The 23,028-nt window shown below is 29.5% G+C and overlaps 2 protein-coding genes across 2 annotated transcripts in view; one reads left to right on the forward strand and one right to left on the reverse strand.

The window, feature by feature from the left end:
* Plod (procollagen lysyl hydroxylase) overlaps positions 1–23,028 on the forward strand; it is a 147,005-nt gene that overhangs the window by 102,686 nt on the left and 21,291 nt on the right. The window lies entirely within an intron of this gene.
* Positions 8,078–19,559, reverse strand: LOC142319605 (immunoglobulin domain-containing protein oig-4-like). The gene is made up of 4 exons (XM_075357077.1): positions 19,171–19,559; positions 17,104–17,343; positions 10,803–10,952; positions 8,078–8,348 (listed from the first exon to the last, which is right to left on the reverse strand). The coding sequence occupies exons 2-4, from the start codon at positions 17,323–17,325 to the stop codon at positions 8,190–8,192; spliced, it is 531 nt and encodes a 176-aa protein (XP_075213192.1). The 5' UTR covers positions 17,326–17,343; positions 19,171–19,559; the 3' UTR covers positions 8,078–8,189.

The raw sequence follows: 23,028 nt of genomic DNA on the forward strand, positions 1-23,028 counted from the left end.
TTCAGTAATAAGATGTCATCCTGTTGATATCAAACATCAGTTCTCTGATGTTCTCATCATCATTGTTTTCTGTTGCAACCTCTATTTTTTATTTAGTTGCCATACATCTTCATTTGGTGTTGTCAATGATGTCTGTAGAAAATAAGTTAAGTATTGAAAATGAAATAATTAGAAAAGTAATAATGAATTTATCTTAATTTCCATTGCTTAATAATCTTTTTCACAATAATGCATCTGCTTAATTTTAAAAAAATAAATAAATATAATTATAACACAACTATTAATACATCACATATTCAAGAAAAATTGCAAAAAAGGGGTGCCAAAAGAATGCTTAAAAATTATATGATTTCAAAATATTTAAATTTTATTAAAATACTTATACATGCAAATTTTTAAAGCATTATTTTTAACATGTATGATTGAATTTAAAAGCAAAAAAACTTTATAAAATAAAAAAATAATGAAAGAAATAAATGTTGCAATATTGTGTTAGTGACAAATAAGGAATAAAGTCCAGCATGGGGTGAATAATTAGACACCATATAGTACAAAGATCACACTAATAATGAAGAACAAACAGTTCATATATAAACAATCAAGTTATTTGAAATGACTAGAAATCAACAGTATTTCTTTGATATATATCTGGAGTTGACCCTTTTTTCAACATTAATGTTAAAAATATTTTTTTTTTTTAAATAGCTTGATATGTTTTGGAAATACAAATGTCTACTTAAAGAATACAAAATGGCCGATAGATGGATAAAAAGGCATTTTCAGATCATGTTTGTCGGAATTTTTTTCTTATTCTACAACTACCCAAGTATTGGATAACAGTTTTTATACGTTCTGTACAACACATATAAAGAATAATACATTTTTTTCACCAATTGTTAAGGTATATTTTTTGGATAAATGTATCCAAAAAATGGATTACCAATAATAATGGATAAATGTTTAAAGTCTGTTCAAGGATCATTGTTCCATTCATGCATATAATTTATATTGGGAGAACTAGTAGATCATTTAGGACAAGGTTTGCAGAACACTTTAGATCTTATAAAAACAACAAATTAGATTTCTCTAATCTTGCAGACCATTTAATCCATAAACATTCAATCACCGATTTGGATACAAATTTTAAAATAATAGAAATTGTCAAAGGATGTGATAATAATAAAAAATTAAATATTTTAGAAAAATATTGTATATACAAGTACAAGTACAGACAAAAATTAAACTTGATTAATGTACAGACAGAACTTGATAATGACTTTCTTATCAAAAGTGCCATAGGTAACAGCTCATTTATATAATTTATTTAATAAAAATTTTAAATAATGTTAGGACACTATGTGTGGCTAGCCACATGAAATAATTTATTTTAAATTTTTGGACTACATATTTTTATAATATGCAACAATTTTACTGTTTTTGAGTTTAATGTATGATTTTTAAAATAGATTTTATTAACTGATATGGAAACCCTCGATTGCGCTCTTAAAATGGAAAAACAACAAGTATAAAGTAAGAGGCATTATTGAATTCTGTACTCTTGTGGAAAACTGTGTTTATATGTTTGTCTTTCACACACACACACACACGCGCGCGCGCGCACTTATACATACAAACATATATATATATATATATATATATAAATCATTAAAGTATACATGATGTCTACTAGTCTTCTATAGCTTTTTTAAATTAATTAGCTTGGTTCAAGAAGAATAAGTTTGATGTAAATTATTATCTCTGTATAATCCTCCTATCAAACATATTTAACATTTTTGAAAAATGGGTTTTATCTAATGTGTACATATTATGAAAGTACTACCTTAAAAAAGAGTTAGTTTTTGAAGAATATTATTCATATGCATTTTTTAGCTTATAAAAAAATAATTTGATTAAACAAAACACCAATGAATAATTATATTTTAAATTTCAAAAAACCAGTCTCAATCTAAACACTTTTTGTCTTCAGTCATTTGACTGGTTTGATGCAGCTCCAAGATTCCCTATCTAGTGCCAGTTGTTTCATTTCGGTATATCCGCTATATCCTATATCCCTAACAATTTTTTTTACATATTCCAAACATTGCCTGCCTGCACAATTTTTCCCATCTACCTGTCCCTCCAATATCAAATTGACTATTCCAGGTTGCATTAGTATGTGGCCTATGGGTCTGTCTTTTCTTTTAAATATATTTTTCCAAATGCTTCTTTCATCAACTTGCCACAGTATCACTTTATCCAGTGATCTGATTTTTAAGATTCTCTTACAGCACCACATTTCAAAAGCTTTTAATCTTTTCTTCTCAGGTAGTCCAATCATCCAAGTTTCACTTCCATATAAAGCTACGCTCCATACATATACTTACAAAAATGTTTTTGTAATTTTTAAATTAATTTTTGATGTAAGTAAACTATATTTCTGACTAAAATCTTGTTTTGCAAGTGCTGTTCGGCATTTTATATCACTCCTGCTTCATCCATCTTTATTAATTCTACATCCCAAATAACAAAATTCTTCTACCTCCATAATCTTTTCTCTTCCAATTTTTATATTCAGTTGTCCATATATATTATTTCTACCATATTTAATTACTTTCATTTAGTTCTTGTTTATTTTCATTTGGTAGTTCTTGCATAGGACTTCATCCACGCCATTCATTGTTTCTTCTAAATCTTTTTTATTCTCAGCTAGAATTACTATATCTTCAGCAAACGATAGCATCTTTACCTTTTCACCTTCTACTCTTACTCTGGATCTAAATTGTTTTTAATATCATTAACTGCTTGTTCTATGTAAAGATTAAAAAGTAACAGGGATAGGGAATATTCTTGTCAGACTCCCTTTTTTATTATGACTTCTTTTTTATGTTCTTCAATTATTAGTTTTGCAGTTTGGTTCCTGTAAATGTTAGCAATTGTTCTTGTATCTCTATACTTGAATCCTAAGTTTTTTAAAATGCTGAACATTTTATTCCAGTCTACATTATCAAATGGCTTTTCTAAGTCTATAAATGCCAAGTATGTTGGTTGTTTTTCTTTAATCTTCCTTCTACTATTAATCTAAGCACTAAATTTGCTTTCCTTGTCCCCCTATACTTTTCCTGAAACCAAATTGGCTTTCTCCTAACACTTCTTCCACTCATCTCTCAATTCTTCTGTACAGAATTGTAGTTAAGATTTTTAATGCAACAGTAGTTAATTTTTCTGTATTTTTCACATTTATCTGCTCCTGCTTTCTTTGGTATCATGACAATAACACTCCTTTTGAAGTCTGACAGAACTTCCACTTTTCTGTAAGAATTACATACCAGTTTGTATGATCTATCTATTACTTCCTCACTTGCACTGCACAGTAATTCTGCAGGTATCCTGTCTATCCTGGGAGCCTTTCTGACATTCAAATCTTTTAATGCTCTATTGAATTCAAAGCTCAGTATTGCAGCTCCCTTTTCTTTCTTTTGACTTCTTCTTCTTCCTCTACAAGACCAGTTTCTAATTCATTTCCTCCATATAACTTTTCAATATAATCCACCCACCTATTGACCTTTTCTTTTGTATTATAAATCGGTGTACCATCTTTATTTAATACATTATTAGATTTTAATTTATGTACCAGAAAATTTTCCTTAACTTTCCTGTATGCTCCATCTATTTTACCAATGATCATTTATTTCTCTTTCCACTTCTGAACACTTTTCTTCAATCCACCCTTCTTTCGCTAATTTGCACTTCGTGTTTATAATATTTTATAACTGTCAATAGTTCCTTTTAGTTTCTTCATCATTAGCATTCTTATACTTTCTACGATCATCCATCAGCTGCAATATATCCCCTGATATCCAAGGTTTCTACCAGTTCTCTTTGTTCTGCCTAAATTTGCTTCTGCTGATTTAAGAATCTCCTTTTTAATATTCTCCCATTCTTCTTCTATATTTTCTACCTTATTGTTTTTACTCAGACCTCTTGTGATGTCCTCAAAATTCTTCTTTACTTGCCCTTTCTCAAGCTTCTCTAAATTCCACCGATTCATTTGACTCCTTTTCTTCAGGTTTTTAAACCGCAATCTACATTTCATTATCACTAAATTATGGTCGCTATCAATGTCTGCTCCAGGACATACTCTGCAGTAGATGAGTTGATTTTTAAATTTTTCTTTAACCATTATATAATCTATCTGATACTATGCAATATCACCAGGCTTTTTCCATGTGTATGTTTTTCTATGATGACTTTTAAACTGGATGTTGGCAATTACTAAATTATACTTCATGCAAAACTTCATTATACTTCTTGATCCCCTCCCTCTTTCATTCCTTTTGCCCAGCCTGTATTCACCCACAAAATTTCCTTCCTTGCCTTTTCTGATGCTTGCATTTCAGTCTCTTACTATTATTAAATTTTCATCCTCTTTTATGTGTTTAATTGCATCATCAATTCCTTGTGTACACACTACCTCATTATCATCATCATGGGCATGTGTAGGCGTATAGACGTTAACAGTTGTTGTCGGCTTAGATTTTGATTTTATCCTTATTACAATGATTCTATCGCTAAGCATTTTGAAATACTCTACTCTCTTCCCAATCTTTTTGTTCATTATGAAACCTACTCCTGCCTGCCCTTAATTTGATTCTGAGTTAATTATTCTAAAATCACCTGACCAAAAATTATTTTCCTTTTCCCACCGCTCACTAATTCCTACTAATCTACATTTAACCTATCCATTTCCCTATTTAAATTTTCTAACTTGCCAACCTTTCTTAGACTTTTAACACTCGATGCTGAGACTCGTAGAATGTTTTTTAATTTTCTGGTGACCCCTTCGTTAGTAGTCCCTACCCGGAGATCCGAATGGAGGACTAGTTACCTCTGGAATATTTTACCAAGGAAGGCATCTCCATGTTTGTTACATGAAAATGCATAGAGCTACATTTTCATGGAAAAAAACAGCCATAGCTTTTCATTACTTTCAGCTGCGCAGTACTCAGAAGATTGAATGTAGTTGATATGGCTGTTTAAGTCCTCCTGACCTATGCCTTTAAGAACTACTGAAAGACCTGCTGCCCTTTTTCAGGAATCATTCCTTAGTCTGGCTCTCAACAGATACCACTCCGATATGGTTGCACCTTTGGTCCAGCTACTCTGTATCACTGAGGACTCAAGCCCCGTCACCATCAGCATAAAGGGAGATCCATACACAACTGATTACATATTCTGGTTTTAATCATTCTCCAAATTTTGACTTGAAATATCTTTTAAATGAAATGATTGGGTGGGAACAGTTATTAATTCTTATTACAGAGGTAGGGTTTTCTTTAATTGATTAATATGATGTTCTGGAATTTTTTAGACATCTAGGATAGTTTCTTGATTTAGGACCCTTAGACAGCTTGTTTGTGTAATGAATGTGCCTGTAGTTTGTTATACCTGTGGTTCTCCAGGCCAGGGTGTGTTATTTACAAGAACCCAGCAACATACTGAGATATTACTAAGGAGCTATTAGCATTAAATGCAACATAATCAGTTTGGTATTGAACTATCACCTGCAAAGGAAGGTTTGCACTAACCATCTGCACCTTTCCGACATGCATGAGTAGGAGATAATACACGCTTTCTCCTAAAGATTGGTTTTGCTGTAAATGTTTTACTTTTGATGATTACGGATGATCAACTTGATTTCTTATTATTTGTTTTTAAAAGAATGTTAATATTTGTCTAGGAATAGTTATGAGGCGTAATTACATTATTATTGGTAATACACATTTGCCTTTAAAATTTATGTGAACATTTTTCTAAATTTTTACTGCTTTATTATTTGTTGATACATTATGAAGGTGAAAATAGTTTCCAGCCTTTATTTTAGAAGAAGGAAGTCAATTTTTACATGTCTAAATGTAAATTTTTATTAAGTAGTTAAAAATATTTCATTTGAGGTGTATTTTACAATTTATAACTTGCAAATTACAGGATTAATTGTGCAAGTCATCAAATTTTTACTGCTGTAACAACTCCATCTAGAAAATGCTTTTAAAATTATTTTTCTTTAAATAAATAACTAAAAATTAAATGAAAAAGGTTATAAGGGTAAAAGTAATATTCAGCTTTGATTACTCAGAAGGAAATAACTTATAATTTTAATAAATTCTAAAAAAATTCAGTTACATCACTTTTTTTTTTATTTCAGTAAAAATTCATAGTACTAAATATATTTTATTAAATATTCATTTAATTTTGTGATTTCTTTATTTATGCATACGTGATGCCTACTGATAGCAAATTTCCAACTTCGGATTCTACATTTACAAGATAATAAATATATTTTTTAGGAACTCGAAATACACCACTCAATCTCCTGAGAACCCTATAGATACTCTTATTCTCTTTGAATTCATCTGTATCCTCTATATCAGAAAAACATAGAATTTTAAATTCTTTTAATTTTGAAATTAAAACTTAGTAGAACTAAAACTTAGAACTTTTGTAGAACTTTGAATTATTTAGAATGCTGTTAAAAGTTTACTTTTACATAAGCATATCTTTCCAAAAAATAAGACTTTTGATCCTTTTTTGATCAAAACTGTTAGCTGCTAATAGTCAGCATGCAGTGAAAAAAGAGAGGATTGTATAACACTGGGGAGCCACAGAAACCAGTTAATAGGTGTTAAATATGGTGTTAACACCATATTTAACACCTTTTAATTTCCAGAAAGCTCCTCTTTGAGAGAATCTGGTTTGTACAGAACTACTAGGTTATAAGGAAATGTATTAATTCTTTTTCTCAGATTTTATTTTCTCTTTCTTAAATCATTTGAATATAACACATTTTTCTAAAATATGATCTGTTATTTGTAAAATATTATTTGTTAAAAAAAAAATATAGTTTTGTGATACTCATTTTAGCAAAAGTAGCTGCTGTTGCATATACTTGATACTGTTGGTTCTTTCTTAATTGTTTTATCAGAATATGTTTGTCACTCAAGAAGTCTTTTTTTTTGTTTTTATTTGTAAAGCATGTTTCAAAAGTAAGGGCAGGTAGAACATTAAAAAAAGTGTTAGAGATTTAAAGATTTGTTACTGGTTTAAGAGGTTTGATCAAAAGTAACAAAAAATTTTATTTTCTCTAAGGGTATTTATTCAATTTTCAGTATTTATTCCGTCCTCTTTAATGTAGTCCTCCTGTAATATACACTTGTGCCAACGTAGCTTCCAGTTTGAAAAAAAACAGGTGAAATGCCTTCAGCTCAGCTTGCGATTTTGTCTATATTTCATCTGTTGTTGAAAAACATCCAGGTTGATCTGACATGTCACCACAAAAAAACTGCTGAACACAGTAAAGAACATTTTGCTTTTTTGCTCATCAAACACAAACTACATGTTGCAGCTGCTGAAAATTAACATGTACGAGGTTGTCTGAAACATTTTGAGCCTAACGTAAAAAAATGTATTTTTTCTGTCAAATTAGGTGTTATTTTGCAACAGTCTCCTTTCAAATTGATTCACTTTTTCCAGCGATACTCTATCCTCTTTAACTCTTCGAAATAGTAGCTGGTGTCTTTCTCCGCGAAATAAGTGTTTACGTATGCAATAACCTCTTCATCCGATGAAAGTCGCTTGGGGCCAGATCTGGTGAATACAGTGAGTGCTCAACCAATTCAAAGTGCAATTTGTGAATTTTAGTCATGGCCATCATCAAATTGTAAGCAGGTGCATTGTCCTGATGGAATAGCACTTTCTTCTTCTTCAAATGTGATCATTTTTTTGCAATCTCTGCTTTCAGCTTATCACATCACAAGCTTGAAAGCTTAGTTTAGGCTGTTAGCATTTTATTTCAACCGTCCAATAAATTTCCACATTTTTCTCCCTGATACTAAAGCTATTAAAAATAGAATTGGTCTAATTCAATCACTATTTGACTTCTGCTCATAAGATTGTCATCAGATCAATATTATAAAACCTTTTACGAGTTTATTCATGCAAATTCAATTTTCATGACATTTTAAGAGAAAAATTATTAGTGTACTTCGACTATGTTAATTAAATGAAGTAAAACTCATTCATATAAATTTTTTTAATAATTTATTGATTTATGCCATTAGAAATTTTAAATCTGTAATCATATTACATTATTATTTATTCTTGAATTATAAAAATTGTAATGTTATTACTCGCTGTTAGTATGTGTAAATAACATAATCTGTTCTAAAACCTCTTCTGTCAATAGCATATTGATTATCAGCTTGACATTCATAATAGCCAGCATCCTTTTGTGTTGTTGGGTCAATTTCCATTTTAGATTTCATTGTATCATCACCAATTGGCCATTCATGGACCTGTAAAAAGAATAATAATTTGAATAAATTTACACTTGGTTTTTTTAGTCTTGTGTGTACATCTGAATGTTCTTCCTCAATGTAAGTGTAAACCAGCACACATGTGTATGATCCTTCACATTTACAAATGTGAAATTACAGCGTAACATTACTAATTAATTATTCATTAAAATCAATTTACAGTATCTTATGTTCGTTTTGTAATTTATTATAATTTAATAATTGTAACAGCTTTAATATGGTTCATGAATCAGTATACCTAGCTACTTCAATCTAAATGGATGTGTTTGTTGTTAGTGGGCAGATTTCATTATCATGTTTGCTTGTGATTGCTATTTTGCAATTACCCATCTGAAAGAATTGTGTATTTTTATCAAGTTCTGTTTTAAATCTAGTAAAACAGCCATAGAAAATGTTACAAACATTGAGAAAAATAATGTTTGTAAACTTTCAGTAATAATGCTTTAGGTTAGACACAAACATATGATTGGTTTAAATGTTTTAGAAAAGGTCAAAGTTCTGATGATAATGATAAACATTAGGGATGACCATCTATTGGCATTGCATCAGAAAATATCATTGCTGTTCAGTGCAGTTGAAGAAGATTGTAGACAGACCATTGGTAGATCATATGACAGATCATAATTTTGTGGGATTACTGCATGACATATGACAATGGATTTTATCTCAAGAATTTAATGTGAGAGGAATTCTGCAAAGTCTGTGCAACAAGTGCTGAGTGATGAACAGGTATGACAGTGCGTAAATGTCTGCAGTGAAGTGAAGGACTACATTGAACTGACCCAGGTTTCCTTTCTAAGGTTGTCATACTTGACAAAAGTTTAGTTTATTGATATGACCCTGAAACTAAGCCTCAAACATCCCAGTGGAAGAGCCCACCTTTATGTCAGAGAAGAAACTCATCAAGTAAAAAGCAACATCAAATCCTTGTTGATCTGTTTTTGTGATAGAATTATCATAAGTAGTTTTACAATTAATGGAAAATTCTATCATGCATATATATTCTATCATATAAGGCATGTAAGGGAACACATGAGAAGGAAACGTCAACAATTCACCACAACAATGGGAGGCCTCATATCACTTTCATCGTGTAGTTTTTCGCAAAAAACGACACAATATTTGTTCCTGATCTACTGTATTCACCCAGCTTGGATGTATGTACTTTTTTCTCTTTTCCAAATTGAAAATCGTGTTGAAGGGACAAAGATTTGATACGATAGAGGAGATTGAAGGAGAATTGCAAGCATTGCTAAACATTTTGATAAAAACAGACTTTCAGAATGCAGTCCGCTCATGGCAGAAGTGCTGAAATCGATGTTTGAGCTCCTAAAGAGACTACTGGAAGGTGATTGTGGTGAATAATATTCTGTATTTGTATTTATCCAGCATATTGTATTTGTTATTTTTTGGGAACTGTTGGGTAGCACCTCATATTACTAGTTAAAAAGTAATATTTTCTGGCTTTTATTAAGTTTTAATTATCAATATCTCGTTAACATCAGTTGTAACGTAATGAAGAGATTCATTAATTTTGCTGTTGACTTAAGGAGGGAAAGTTATATGAAAAATTTTACACTTTCCTTTCAGCAAATGGAAACAAAATGTCATTAAAAAGAAAGTTTGCATTCTTTGAATTTCCCTGTTTCTTATCCTTTCCTTGATTATTATAACAAATTACATTCATAACATTTTTTTTAATTCTTTACAATTTAATGATTAAATTGTTTATAATTTTAATAGTAATAAAAAAGATAGAATCGTGTAATGGAAAGTTCAGAGTAGGATACAGAAGAAAACTTTTGGGGATTTTTACAAAAAATTCAGTTTGCATTATAGATTCTCCACTTAAATAATAGCAGAGGTACTGGAAAAAGAAATGTATTATTATGTATTATATCTCATTTTCAGTGTTACTCACAGCAAAATTCCTCATTTCTGCAAAATGAACCTGTTTTTTTTTTACACCTGTCTACACAACATTTCAAATTTCCTCTCAAGTATATACCTCTCAAAATGGTTTGGTAATGGAAAATATATGAACTTTTTAATATATTTTAACTAATATTGCCATTCTGTTTCCTGTAGGTAGGATTTATAACTCTAGATAATGATCATTAAATGAGAATACTAGTGAAAAGTTGATATACTTGGATATGCAGGAAAAGTATAGTTTCTAATATGAAGAGACTTATTTAGAAGAGGAGGGGTTATCAATCATAAAAATTCTACATAAAAAAGATAGAGGGTCTGGGAACTATGTATAGATCAATGTATAAGAGGTAGTTAAAAGTATGTATAAATTTTATTTGTACATAAATTTTTACTCTACTCATATATTGTTATGTAATGGAAAGACACTGTACCAGATATTCTGGAGACATTCACACACTTAACTCATTCACTCACTCACACATAACAGGTAAACTTTACCTGGAAGAATTTATGTGCATACAGTTCAATTCCATCTTTGAACCATGTTATGTGTGGTCTTGGTAACCCTTGTGCCATACAAAAGAATGTTATTTTACGACCCAGCATATAGTCCAGTTCAAAATGTGATGACTTTACAATTCTTGCTCCCTATAGACACACAATATATTTTCTTAATAAATGTCAAAAAAAGAGATTTCAGAATATGTATTGAGAAATTTAAAAAAAATTAAATCTATTTAGTTAAATTCTTATCAATGAAATTATCATTATTGGTAAAATTATAATACTTATTTAAGTCAACATCATTTAAAAAATTGTTAAAAATTTTCAGTCGTATAATTTTATGCTTGTACTCTATTGTAATGGTTTTATTGTAATATATCTATCTATAGATATAATACAAAATATAACTTATCAGCTTAGTTCAACCAAAGTAGATTAGTTCTTTTCTTAAGACAAGAAAAGAAAGAAAAATAGCTTTGATCTTGCTGAACTCTCCCAGAATAATTGTCGTTGATGACTGTGGTCAATAACCACTAAACTTTATATAAAATAAATAGTCATGGTGGATGCATTGTTACTGACTGCCTCTATTTGTCTTGCCCGCCCACTCAAAAAACCTCTTCACTAGACAGTGCTGTAGAATGCCACAAAAAGTATGCAATACTTTCGTAGTGCTTCCAGTTTTTTACTTTAGCTTCCAGAAGGAAGGCATATAATTTTTCATACATATGTTTAAGTGCTATATATTATTTTTTTTAAATAATTTCTATTTTTATTTAATTCAAATTTTAAGGAAGCATGTAGTGTATTTTAAACATTATAAAGATAAAAACAGCAAACCCATATTAAAACAAAAATATGTAAGAAATACATAAATAAATTATGAAATTGAATAAATAATATGAACAACCTGAAACACATATCTCTGGCTCCGAGATATATTTTTTTACAATTAAAATCATCAGAAGAAAACAATATTGGACTGCCAGCAAATTACAGACTTCAATGTACTACTTTATTCATGGATTAACATATCACTAATTTTAATATTATATATTTTGTTGTTTACTATTTCTCAATGTACTCAGGTTTATTACAAAGTTCTCCTGGGATTTTCATAAACTATTTTATTTGTTAAAATAATGGTAAAAGTTCATATAAACATATGTTTTAAAATGCTTGGTTTGCAATTTACAGCTAGTGAAAGATTTTGCTAGGATTTCAGCTACTCTGGTGAAAAAGGTTGTACTCCAATTTTTAGGATGTTAAGGGACAGAATTAGTGATTTCTTGTGTTTTTTTATATGAAGAATCGAATAAAATAGGTCCCAGAACCGTATATTCAGTAGTTTTTGAGAAATCTGGGGTGAAAATCAATAAATTGGAGTAAAAAGCTTTGTGTTTATGTTTGATGTACAATAATTTGTTAAATAGGTAATAAACGCATAAAACTTGGAAAGATTGAAATTACACAGATATAAAAAAAAATTACTTAGATAATAATTTTTTTATTATTGAAAGAAGTAGAATAAATTATTTGAAATTTCAAAGTTGGCATTAGTGTAACAATTTAGCTGATCAACATTGGGAAATACTGTATTAATGTTTAACTCATTCTGTAAACTACATTATTTCGGGTACTGTGAACTGTGCTGTCATTAGCAAAGGGTTCCTTTGAATTTTTATTTGAATGTGATCATTCAAATAATTGATGGTCAATTATGATCACAGGATGGTTTGCCATTGAAGTAATGCCGTACTTATTTACAGCAGAGGAGTATGCTGTTGTGGTATTCATTCTGGGTATGTGTAATGGTAATGCTACAGTTGCTGCAGTAGAATATGAAATATATTTTCTGAAAATTCCAAAACAATTAGCATGACTTTTTGCAATCTTCAGGAAACGGGTTCACATTCTAGTATTAGTACCAACTACAAACAGTCTGCCCAACATGATACTATGATTGATGAAATTATTATCATTGCAGTCCAGGTGTCAGTATGCAGCGTCTTTCTAAGCAGATCTGAGTTTTAAATTTGATGGTTTGAAGGACACGTAAACAAAACAAGTTTTATCCTTATCATAAACAGCCAGTTTAACATCTACAAGCACGAGATGGTCAATTTTGTTTGGAGTTCTGCAGCTGGTGAAATATAAATCGACAACTTTACAAGTATGTTTTGTTCACCAACAAGGCAAATTTCATTTGAGATGGCATCAACAGCTTATGCATTGAGCATAGATGGGCAGAAGTAAATCCTCATTAAATGATGGAAGGCAATTTTCAACACTGATTTACCATCAATCTATGGTGCAGCTTTCTTTACAATCAGCTGTTTGGACCATTCATATTACCTGGCTGCTTAAATGCTGAGATCGACTTGCACTTTAAGTATTGCTGCAGCTGCTTGCAGATATTCTTTTAGCGCTGAGATGCAAAGTATTCTTCCAACATGATGGCGCACCTCTCCTCTTCTCTTGTGCCATTTCCACCCATTTAAATCATCATTTCCCTGAGAAATTGATTGATCATGGGAGTCCACATTAACTGGCCACCAAGTTGCCTGATCTAGTACCTTTAGATTTTTGTCTCTGGGGATGGATGAAGTATTGTTTACAAAACAAAACATCCTCATGAGGAATTAATTGCCTGTATTATGGATGTGGCTGAACAACTTAAGGACAGCCCTGAAGAACTAAAAAGAGCAACAAAAGTATGCCAAAAAATGTGGGTTCATTTTTGAATATTTTTTTATAATCTGGTATGTATAATGCACTTTGGATATACTGTTTCTAAAGAAAATTTGAATATTTCTAACTATTCTCGTTTTATTCAACTTATCTTACACCATTTTGTTCAGAATTAAGTTCTTTACAAATTTTTTAAAAAGTTTACTACCCATTTAACAATCTTTTTACCCAATCTATTAATTTCACCTCAGATTTCTCAAAAAACTTTTGCAGATAGAGTTCTGGGATCTATTTCATTTGATTTTTCAGGTCAAAAACCATAATAAATCACTAATTCTGTCTCTTAATTAATGTCGTAAAAATTTCAGTACTACCTCCTTTCAATGAGGTAGCGAAGCAAAATTTTTCACTAGCCATAACTTCCAAAGGAAGCATTTTAGAACATATATTTATATGAATTTTTTCCATTATTTTCACAAGTAGAATAGGTTATGAAAGTCTTGGCAGAACTTCATGATACAGCTTACATATTTTCACACATAGACAAAAATCATATTAAGAATAAATAAATAGTGACAAATTGTAAGGTAATAATAATAAACTTAGTATCTCATGATGTGAACTTCTGACAAAGCATCTACACAGTGGAGAATCGATTATCTGAACCTCTCAGGTTCCCTTCAGTAATTGATATTTTAGATAATAGATCAATCAATCACTAAATTAAAAACATTATTTCATTGTTCAAAATTAAAAGTTTTTATTTCAAAATCACTTACAATACATACAGTACAAATTACAATAAGGTATTACATACAGAATATTACTTCATACTGTACTGTTATTATTGCTATATAAAGTTAATTTAAAAAAATCTGATGTGGATAACACATGACTTACTTGTACGCCTATTAAATTACATTTACACATTTTTTAAAATGAAAGGTACCTAAAATTCTATTTCATTAAAAACATTTTTGTTTTTATTGAAAATAATAATTAAAAAAAAGGAGATGAAGTCTGATTTGAACCAATGTGCCTTTCTCTAAGATCCAAATTAATGCCCATCCAAGCATTTACTTGGTGTAAGTAATTAACCAGAAAATTGTTCATATTAACATTTTTGAAACATCTGTGTTTCTTGGATTTTCCTATAACAGTTAATTTTAAACTGTGGGAACCATTTGCATTTGCGCATATCATAATTGTAACATGTCCTTTATTAACTCTGAACCCAGAAAGAGATTTTTTGTTTCTGAACACACTTTTTTTTCAGAATTCTCCAGTTAAGCCTGGTATCATCAACATTGCTGATACATTCAATGTTGTACCCTTTTTCTTTTATAATAAGCAAAAATTACTCGTATTTCTTAAAATTATCAGAAATTTCAAAATTAGCAGAAAATTTTTCACCACTAGCTGATTTAAACCGTGTCTCGATATGAATTTTTGCAACCAGTCTGTCTTTGTTATTAAATTGTGGATTGCCTCCCAAGTTTATCATTCATTATAAATGCCTTCTCCCAAATAACAGGCCCTGATATAGGTTCACTCCTGCTTCTTTGTTGCACAGACCAGGTGTACACTGCACAATCAAACTTGGTCATTTTCAGCTGTTTTTGTTGTTTTTCTGGAATTTGTTCACTCTTTCTTTTTGAATACATCATAAAAGAGATAAATTAAAAATCACAATAATTAAAAAGTAAAAAAAAAAAATTTTGTTTAAAGTCAAAGGCAATATAAAAACACATCAATGAACAAATACAGTAATGTATATAGAATAAATACAGTAATGTAACTCCGCTTACTAACATGTGCAAACTAAACAAGAGTTGTGGTATGCTGCTGATGTTGCATGATATCATCATAAAATTCTGCTGAGACAGATTGTTTGTAGATGGAGCCGAACCGTTATTCTACAGCTACGTATTTCTTATTCAATTACATAATAAAATTGAGTTTTTGGTTAATAGATCACTCAGTTAATGGATGTTAGAACAACCAATCCTCTGCTGTATTCGGATAATATTTATTTTTGAATATCTTCTCTAATGATTTATTATATGAATACAGCACTGAAGTTAGATTTTTAATTATTTGTTTAGATACCATTTTAAAATAATTCAAAATGGAAAATACAAATTAAGTACATCACAGCACATATTATTAACATTAAGCAGTTATAAAATAAAATAATGTTATTTCAGAATTGTAGTTCTGTTAAAATAGCCTGATGAATTGTTACATGTATAGTAGGTTTCAAGAAAAACATCATTAGTTTGTGTTATTTATTTGATTTACATACTAGACAAAAAAGAATTGTAATGAAAAGTAAAACCTGCAAAGACACAACAGAATTGTAGTCAAACGGAACATTTTTCATTATTGAAAATGAAATCAGTTTATAGGCTAATGGATTTTTAACTGAAAGAACAAGGTGTGACAGTACTTTGTAGATATGTGGTTTCTAGCAAGTAGGAGAGTAATGAAGACATTTGAGGCAGAAATAATTGTGTAGTAGTGGAGATCAAGAACCATACTCCTCATTTGACTTTATTTTACATGCACGTTAGTAAATTTCAACAGCATGGAGTTAAATTGCACTCCAGCATCACAAGTTAAATGTGGTTTTGTTTGTTGACATTTTATATGTACTTTACATTCATTAATTTACAAGATGAGAATACGTAATATACTTCAGGTGTTTAGAAACATAAGGTTCTAAGGAGTGCAGATCACCTTAAAGTTGTAAAAAGATGTACTGATAGTTTTTTAAGACTTTTTAAAGTATTTTATATACTGAGTAATTTAAAATAGTATATGAGTAATTTTTTCAAGAAATTTTTTTATTTAACCCCTATCACTATAATAATGTTGGAAAGCTATTGCACCTCACTTAACAAAAAAATAAAAATTACTTAATAAAATAAAGTAGTGGCTTGAATCATAAAAATTATAATTTATTTAACCTATTTTTAGAGATTGTTTATTTTTGTAAGCTATTTGATGATATAACTTTTAATAAACTAAAATAAAATATTAGTAAAATTATAAGACAAAATTTCTAACCACCCTCAGTATATATTTCCCTTATCTAATTTAATAGAATCATATCTTCTAATAATCAAACTATTACACCATAGAATTTTGACAGCTATATGTAGAACGTAAAAACTTTTGTACTTTTGGATTCAGGAACCACAAAATGTTAAAAGATAAAAAGGGATTATTTTTTATCAAAAATATTACTTTACCAGCTTTTTATGATATTTCTGTCTTCAAATTAGTATTATCTTAAATAAAATGAATCTTTATTGTAAAAGAACAAAAACACTATTAACAACAGAGTAAAAATGTGTAAGAAAATAATTAATGATTGTTTCAGCCAGATATAACAAAATTTTCACATCAGCTTCGTGCTAAATTTAGTTTGAATTAAATTTTACTAAAAAGTTATATCAGTTTTTCTTTATTTTTTATTTTCTCTTCACTTCCTTAAAAATATCTTTATGATATTCCATAGGCTATGGCATACATGCCACTTAAAAATGAATGGTTCATTATTAATATGGATTGAATATATGCGTGATATGGTGGTACTTACATCTTTATGGTTATAATAGCTGGCACTAGCCGGGTTTCTGTGTTGTATCAATATAGGCATCCTTGAGCCATACTGACCCCTCCTGCCACCTCTTGCACCTTTGCCACCTGCTCGTCCTCCTCCTCCTCCACCTCGTGCAGGTGCTGCATCTATTGATACCAGCACTATTGTCACAATTATTGTTAAAATTATCAATAACCGACATCCTTGTCGTGGATTCATTTGATTACACCTATTTTGCTGAAATAAAAGTAATCATTAATACTGAAACATTGCTGATTACAGAATTCTTTATTTTCATTTATATAATGCTAATTTTTTTAATTTAAAACAGATTTCATTATCCAGTAAGCAGATTGAAGGTTTGTTAAACATAGAATTGATATACCGTTGTAGTATACTACTTACTCGTCATGTCATCTAATAGAAATATAAAATGTATATTATATTATTATTATTAGCCTCATTATAAAAAAATTTAATTCTTTAAAAAAGTTTCTGTTTAAGGCTTCAGCTTGTATGATAGATTCAGTAGATATTATAAATTAATTTATTTCTCTATTTATTTCATATATTATCAGGAGAGAAACTCTTGTCAGAGTACTAAAATTGTTTCTGATGAAAGTTGTATAATTTTTTCCAAAAAATTATTTTGGTTAAAGCACTTCATTTTGCAAAGAAAAGAGATGCGACCTAGAATAGTGTGGAGACCCTTAAAACTTAACAAAAAAAATCCATGCAAAGTATTTTATAGTACCTTGAATATTTAATGAGTTAATTGGATCCTGGAAAAAGTTAAGTTAACAACCCGAATGGATGAGGTAGCATTTGTGTGTAACCTGATCTGATAATGCCTTAATTATATCAGGAAATTGCTGTTGAAAATAAAAGCATACAACAAAAAAAAATTTAATTTTTGAAAATATTGCTAATAAAGTAAATATTTGGTTTTGAATGATTGGCATCAACTACCTAAAAAAAATAATGAAAAGAATAACATTTTTAGAAATTTGAAGTCATAAACAATCATTATATATTTATTATATAGACCTAACAATTCAAATTAAAAAAAAAAACTTTTTGTTTTTTACAGCTGTGTTTTACTTATTTACACATTGTTTTTTTTTTTTTAATTTTTATTATTATTTTTAATAGATATAAAATGATGAGTATTGAAATATTAAATTAGTTTATTATTTATGATTGTCAAACTAACAATTTAATTGCTCAGCTCTTTCGTTGGTTAGCCATTATCTTCAAAGCAGGGTTAAAGTAGATATTCATTACTTAAAAAATGTTTAATGATAATAATTAAATAAATTTAAAAAATCATAGCTTGTGACATTGTCATTCGGTATTCATTTTTGTTACTGTATAGTTATTTTCATTCAAAATTTTGATTTTTAATCAGCATTCACTTCACCTCACTCTAAGTTTAGCATCAAAAGTGCTGATCAATATAAACATAGTGGTTGAAGCTTTATTAGGAATAAATAAAATTTTTAATAATTTTGTATTTCTTTATTTATGCAGGATATATTGTTAAAAAAAATAGATTGATAGTTATTTCTTTTTTTTAATTATTCTTTTAAACTTTCATTAATTTTACTCCTTTTTCTGAATAATAATATCTTTTTTGCAGTTATTATCAATGGATGAATGAGGTGATATAATTCTCTTATCTATTGTATCAATTTGTTAACTGGAAAGTGCTTTTTGTTTTCAGTATTAAGCTACTGCCAAAACTTGTAAGATGTATTATCAAAATTATACATTTGACTCTTTTCTTTTTAGAATAATACATGCATAACCATTGTAAATTATTCAGATTAAATTTGTGTTTAATTAGTCTACTTATTAAACAGTTTTGTATCTAATTAATACTTAACTATTTTTCCTTAAGTAAGCAATTTATAAGCTGTATATATTTTGCAATAACATTACTCTGAGTTTCTATGCAAGTTCTGAATTGATTCATATTGTAAATGTTTAAAAGTTAATTCTGTAATCATCATTATTATATTATTGACTATAATTTACTAAATATTTATTATTTATATTACTCACCTTAATATAATATAAAATAATTGAAAAATCACTACACTAGTTTAATTTTTTTTTCTTTGTGTAATTATCTGGCTAGTTTATGACCGTTATTATTTAGTTATAGTAGTAACAATGTGTCAATGTATGTATAATTTATCGTTTTTTAAATGTGATATGTTACATGTTGTCACGTTTTTTTTTGGGCTTTTTTTTTCTTCACCGTGTTGTAAAGTTATTTGTGTAGGTCGTGTCTTTGCTGCCGGTGCCAAAAGATTAACCAATGAAATGTCTGGATGGTTATAAACACCACCCCCTTGACCCTCATGTTATATGTTGATTATTAATAATAGCATTTATTGGATCGCAACACATTATCACTTGTCTTTGGTGTCATCTTACTACATGTTCTGTTTTGACAATGATGCAACTATTACTACCATTTCATCTTTTTACTCTGTCTTTATTCTTCTCCCTTTCTTTTCAACTGTCTTTCATCATTATTCATTGACACTCTTATTGTTAAGAAGACCCTTCCTGTGTTGTACTCTATTCATTGGTGTGTTTCATTCATTTGATCGGTTTTAGACTCATTCACTAACTTGTCTTTTTACTATCAGCCTTCAGTGAAGATACGCATCAATCATATGATATATTGTAGTCATACTTAATGTATATTTACATTTATGTATTACAAGTCTTAGTGGGTGGTATTACATCTGTCATGGGATCAAGATGAATAAAGTCATCTTACATTTGTACAAAAATTCAAGGGACATTAATTTTTTATTCCTCTTAAAGAGTTCAGTATATTCTCTTAATATATATTACTCTAATGTATCAAAGTTTTTTATTGCTAATTGATTTTTTAAGCTCTTTCTTTGTTTTGCATATTTTGTTTAAATTAAGTGAATTGCTTAGTTTTACTCCAGGTTTCAGTTGTTGCAAGGAAGAATACCTTATTTATGAAAGCTGCTAAAATTGGATTTGCCATAATTTTTATCCTTAAGATGCATTCTCAGAGAGTTAAATCACAAAAGCAAACTTTTCTACAAGAGGGGAACAAGCCTCCATCTAATTTTTTTTAAACATTTCTTGGGTATTTTAATTTTTGTCTTTGCCAAAATTCATTCTCAGTTAGTAATAAATAGAACAAAAAAATTCTTCAGTGGAAATATCACTGTATGAAAAGATTTCTATCAAAATTTATTTTAAATGTTAAAAAAAGTTGTTCAGTATGATAAGATTTCTATCAAAATTTATTTCAAATGTTATACTTTTTTTAATATAAACTATTACAAAAGTAAAAATTTCTAAATTTTAATTTAAAAAAAAACAATTGATTTTAGAGTTTAGAGAATTATAGAATTAGATAACAACTGAGGTTGTGGGATCCTGTGAAAATCAATTCTTGATATTAATTTGGTAAAATTAACTTTATCTCTTGAGTTTTAGTAACAGATTAACTGAAACTTTCAGTTAACTTTCAGTTATGTGGTTAGTATGTTACATATATATATATATATATATATATATATATATATATATTTTATTATTATTATTGTTATTATAGCATAGATTTCCCTGACTGACCTACAGTCAGTCAGGGAAATTCCCAATTCTTTCATATCTTCTCTAATTTCTTTGATCCATCCTACTTCTAGCTTTTGGAACCAGAGCTTTTCAATGATATTTCTTGACAGTCCTGTTTCCGGTGTCCTTATGAGATGACCAAAGAAAGAGATTCTTTTTTTCCGCATAGTATCAGTAACAAGCTCTATTTCTCGATACACCACCTCATTTGGCACAATCCACCATTGGCCTTCTTTTTGGTGTTTTTTATTGATACACGTACTGACAATTCTCCTCTCTATTTTCAGAATTTTATCAATTCGGTTTTTCTGAGTGATTTTGAAAAGGGTCTTGCTTCCGTAGGTGACTTCTGGCTGAACTACAGTTTTATAATGTTTAAATTTTGTTTTAGCAGAAAGGCATTTTTTGTTATATGTTGACCAAGTTAATTTTTGGGATTTAATCATTTTATTTGTCCTGTTTTGCCATGTCACTTTTTCATTTAAATTATAAGTTATCATTTCCCCTAGATATTTAAATTGTTTTACTATTTTATTTTCTGATTGTTTAATGTAATGTGCTCTATTACCAGAGGATCTATGGCCGTTAGTTCAGTTTTTTCGAAAGAGATATGAAGCCCTATCTTTTGTGCTAGGTTTTGAAGGCTCATGATTTGTGTTTTGGCTTCTTGAATATTATTTGCTAAACGAGCGAGGTCATCTGCAAATCCTAGGCAATTTAGTGTGATGGAGTTTTTCTTAGTACCCATTTTTATATTTTTGGGATTTATTTCATACCATTTTCTCATGACAAATTCGAGGGCGCAGTTAAAAAGGAGTGGTAAGAGGCCGTCTCCTTGCCCCAATCCAGTTTTTATGTAGAAAGGTTGAGAGAGTTCACCTCTGAATTTCACTCTGGACTGGGTATTGGTTAAAGTTAGCATGGATAGTCGGTGTATACAATCATAGGCCCTTTTAAAGTCGACGAAGGTGATTATTAGTTGTTTTTTCCGTCTTTTATATAAGTCCATCATAAGGTTTAGGGATATTATTTGCTCCGGGCAACCTCTCCATGGCCTAAATCCCCCTTGGTATTCCCCAAGTTCCAGTTCAAGTTGGTCTTTGCATCGGTTGTACATGATTCTCGACAGGATTTTGTATGTGCAATCCAGGAGAGATATGCCTCTGTAGTTTTCCGGATTAGTTTTATCCCCTTTTTTATGTAATGGATGAATGAGGGCTGTGGTCCGGTGTTCTGGAAGTTTTTCTTCTTTCCATATTTTCACGAGATATAGATGTAGGGAAGTTTTGACTGAATAAACTGATGAGTGTTTCCAGAGTTCTGCGAATTGTTGGCGGGTTGATATTTACCGGTGAAGTTTTAACTGGAGTTTCAGTGTCAATCTCAAAAAGCTCTGGGGGGTCGTCACAGTTGAGGAGTCTATTGAAGGTTTCTGCCAAAATTTCAGTGTTTTCTTTATTGGTGTGGGCCATATTTCCTTTTTTTCCTCTCAGCATAAGGGTTGGTGGTTCATATCTTTGAAGAGCCTGACCAAAAATTTTATAATAGTCTCGGGAATTAGTTTTCTTGGAACTATCTTCTATTTGCTGAATCAAGTTTTTTTGGGCTTGTTGTTTGGTTCCTCTTATAATTTTCTGAGTTGTTTTCCTTTGTTTGGTGAATTCATGGTTAGTTTCTTCAGTTTTCTGGGTATGGTGGTTGATCCAAGCCCGGTGTCGGTCTTTGAATGCTTTGTCACATTCTTCATTCCACCATTGGTGTTATTTTCTTGGGTTTATAGGGGCTAGTTCTTCAGCTATTTCTTTCAGTTGGGATGTCAGTTCTTTTAAATTATTAGTTATTTTGATTTTTATATATATATTTTTATTTTATTATATATATATATATAATAAAAAACAGACTAGTTCTAAAGTGATATAAAAATAGCATATTGTAATCTCCTTAGTAGTTTCACAAAAAAAAAATAAAACTTTACAAGAGAATAGACTTTGTTCATTTGAATTTACAGGAAGTCACTTGATGAAAGTTGCCTGCTTATTAAACGGAACTAAATTAGCATTTTTTCCTCTTTTATCAATCAAACAAAATTGTGTAATTACATTTTACTCATAAATTGAGGAGAGTTACGACTTAGAAAAACTAGTCATGTAAAATATCTTGATGAATTTTCTTATAACTGCTGAATTTGTGTTATTGAATTTAATTAACATTACTGTAGACTAAAATGTCTGATTTTTTTTCTTTAATTTGCTTGAAAACAACAAAAGATTTTTTTAATGTTAATTGTTT

This window comes from Lycorma delicatula, chromosome 2 (genome assembly GCF_047948215.1).
Source record: "Lycorma delicatula isolate Av1 chromosome 2, ASM4794821v1, whole genome shotgun sequence".
In the NCBI taxonomy this organism is placed as follows: Eukaryota; Metazoa; Arthropoda; class Insecta; order Hemiptera; family Fulgoridae; genus Lycorma; species Lycorma delicatula.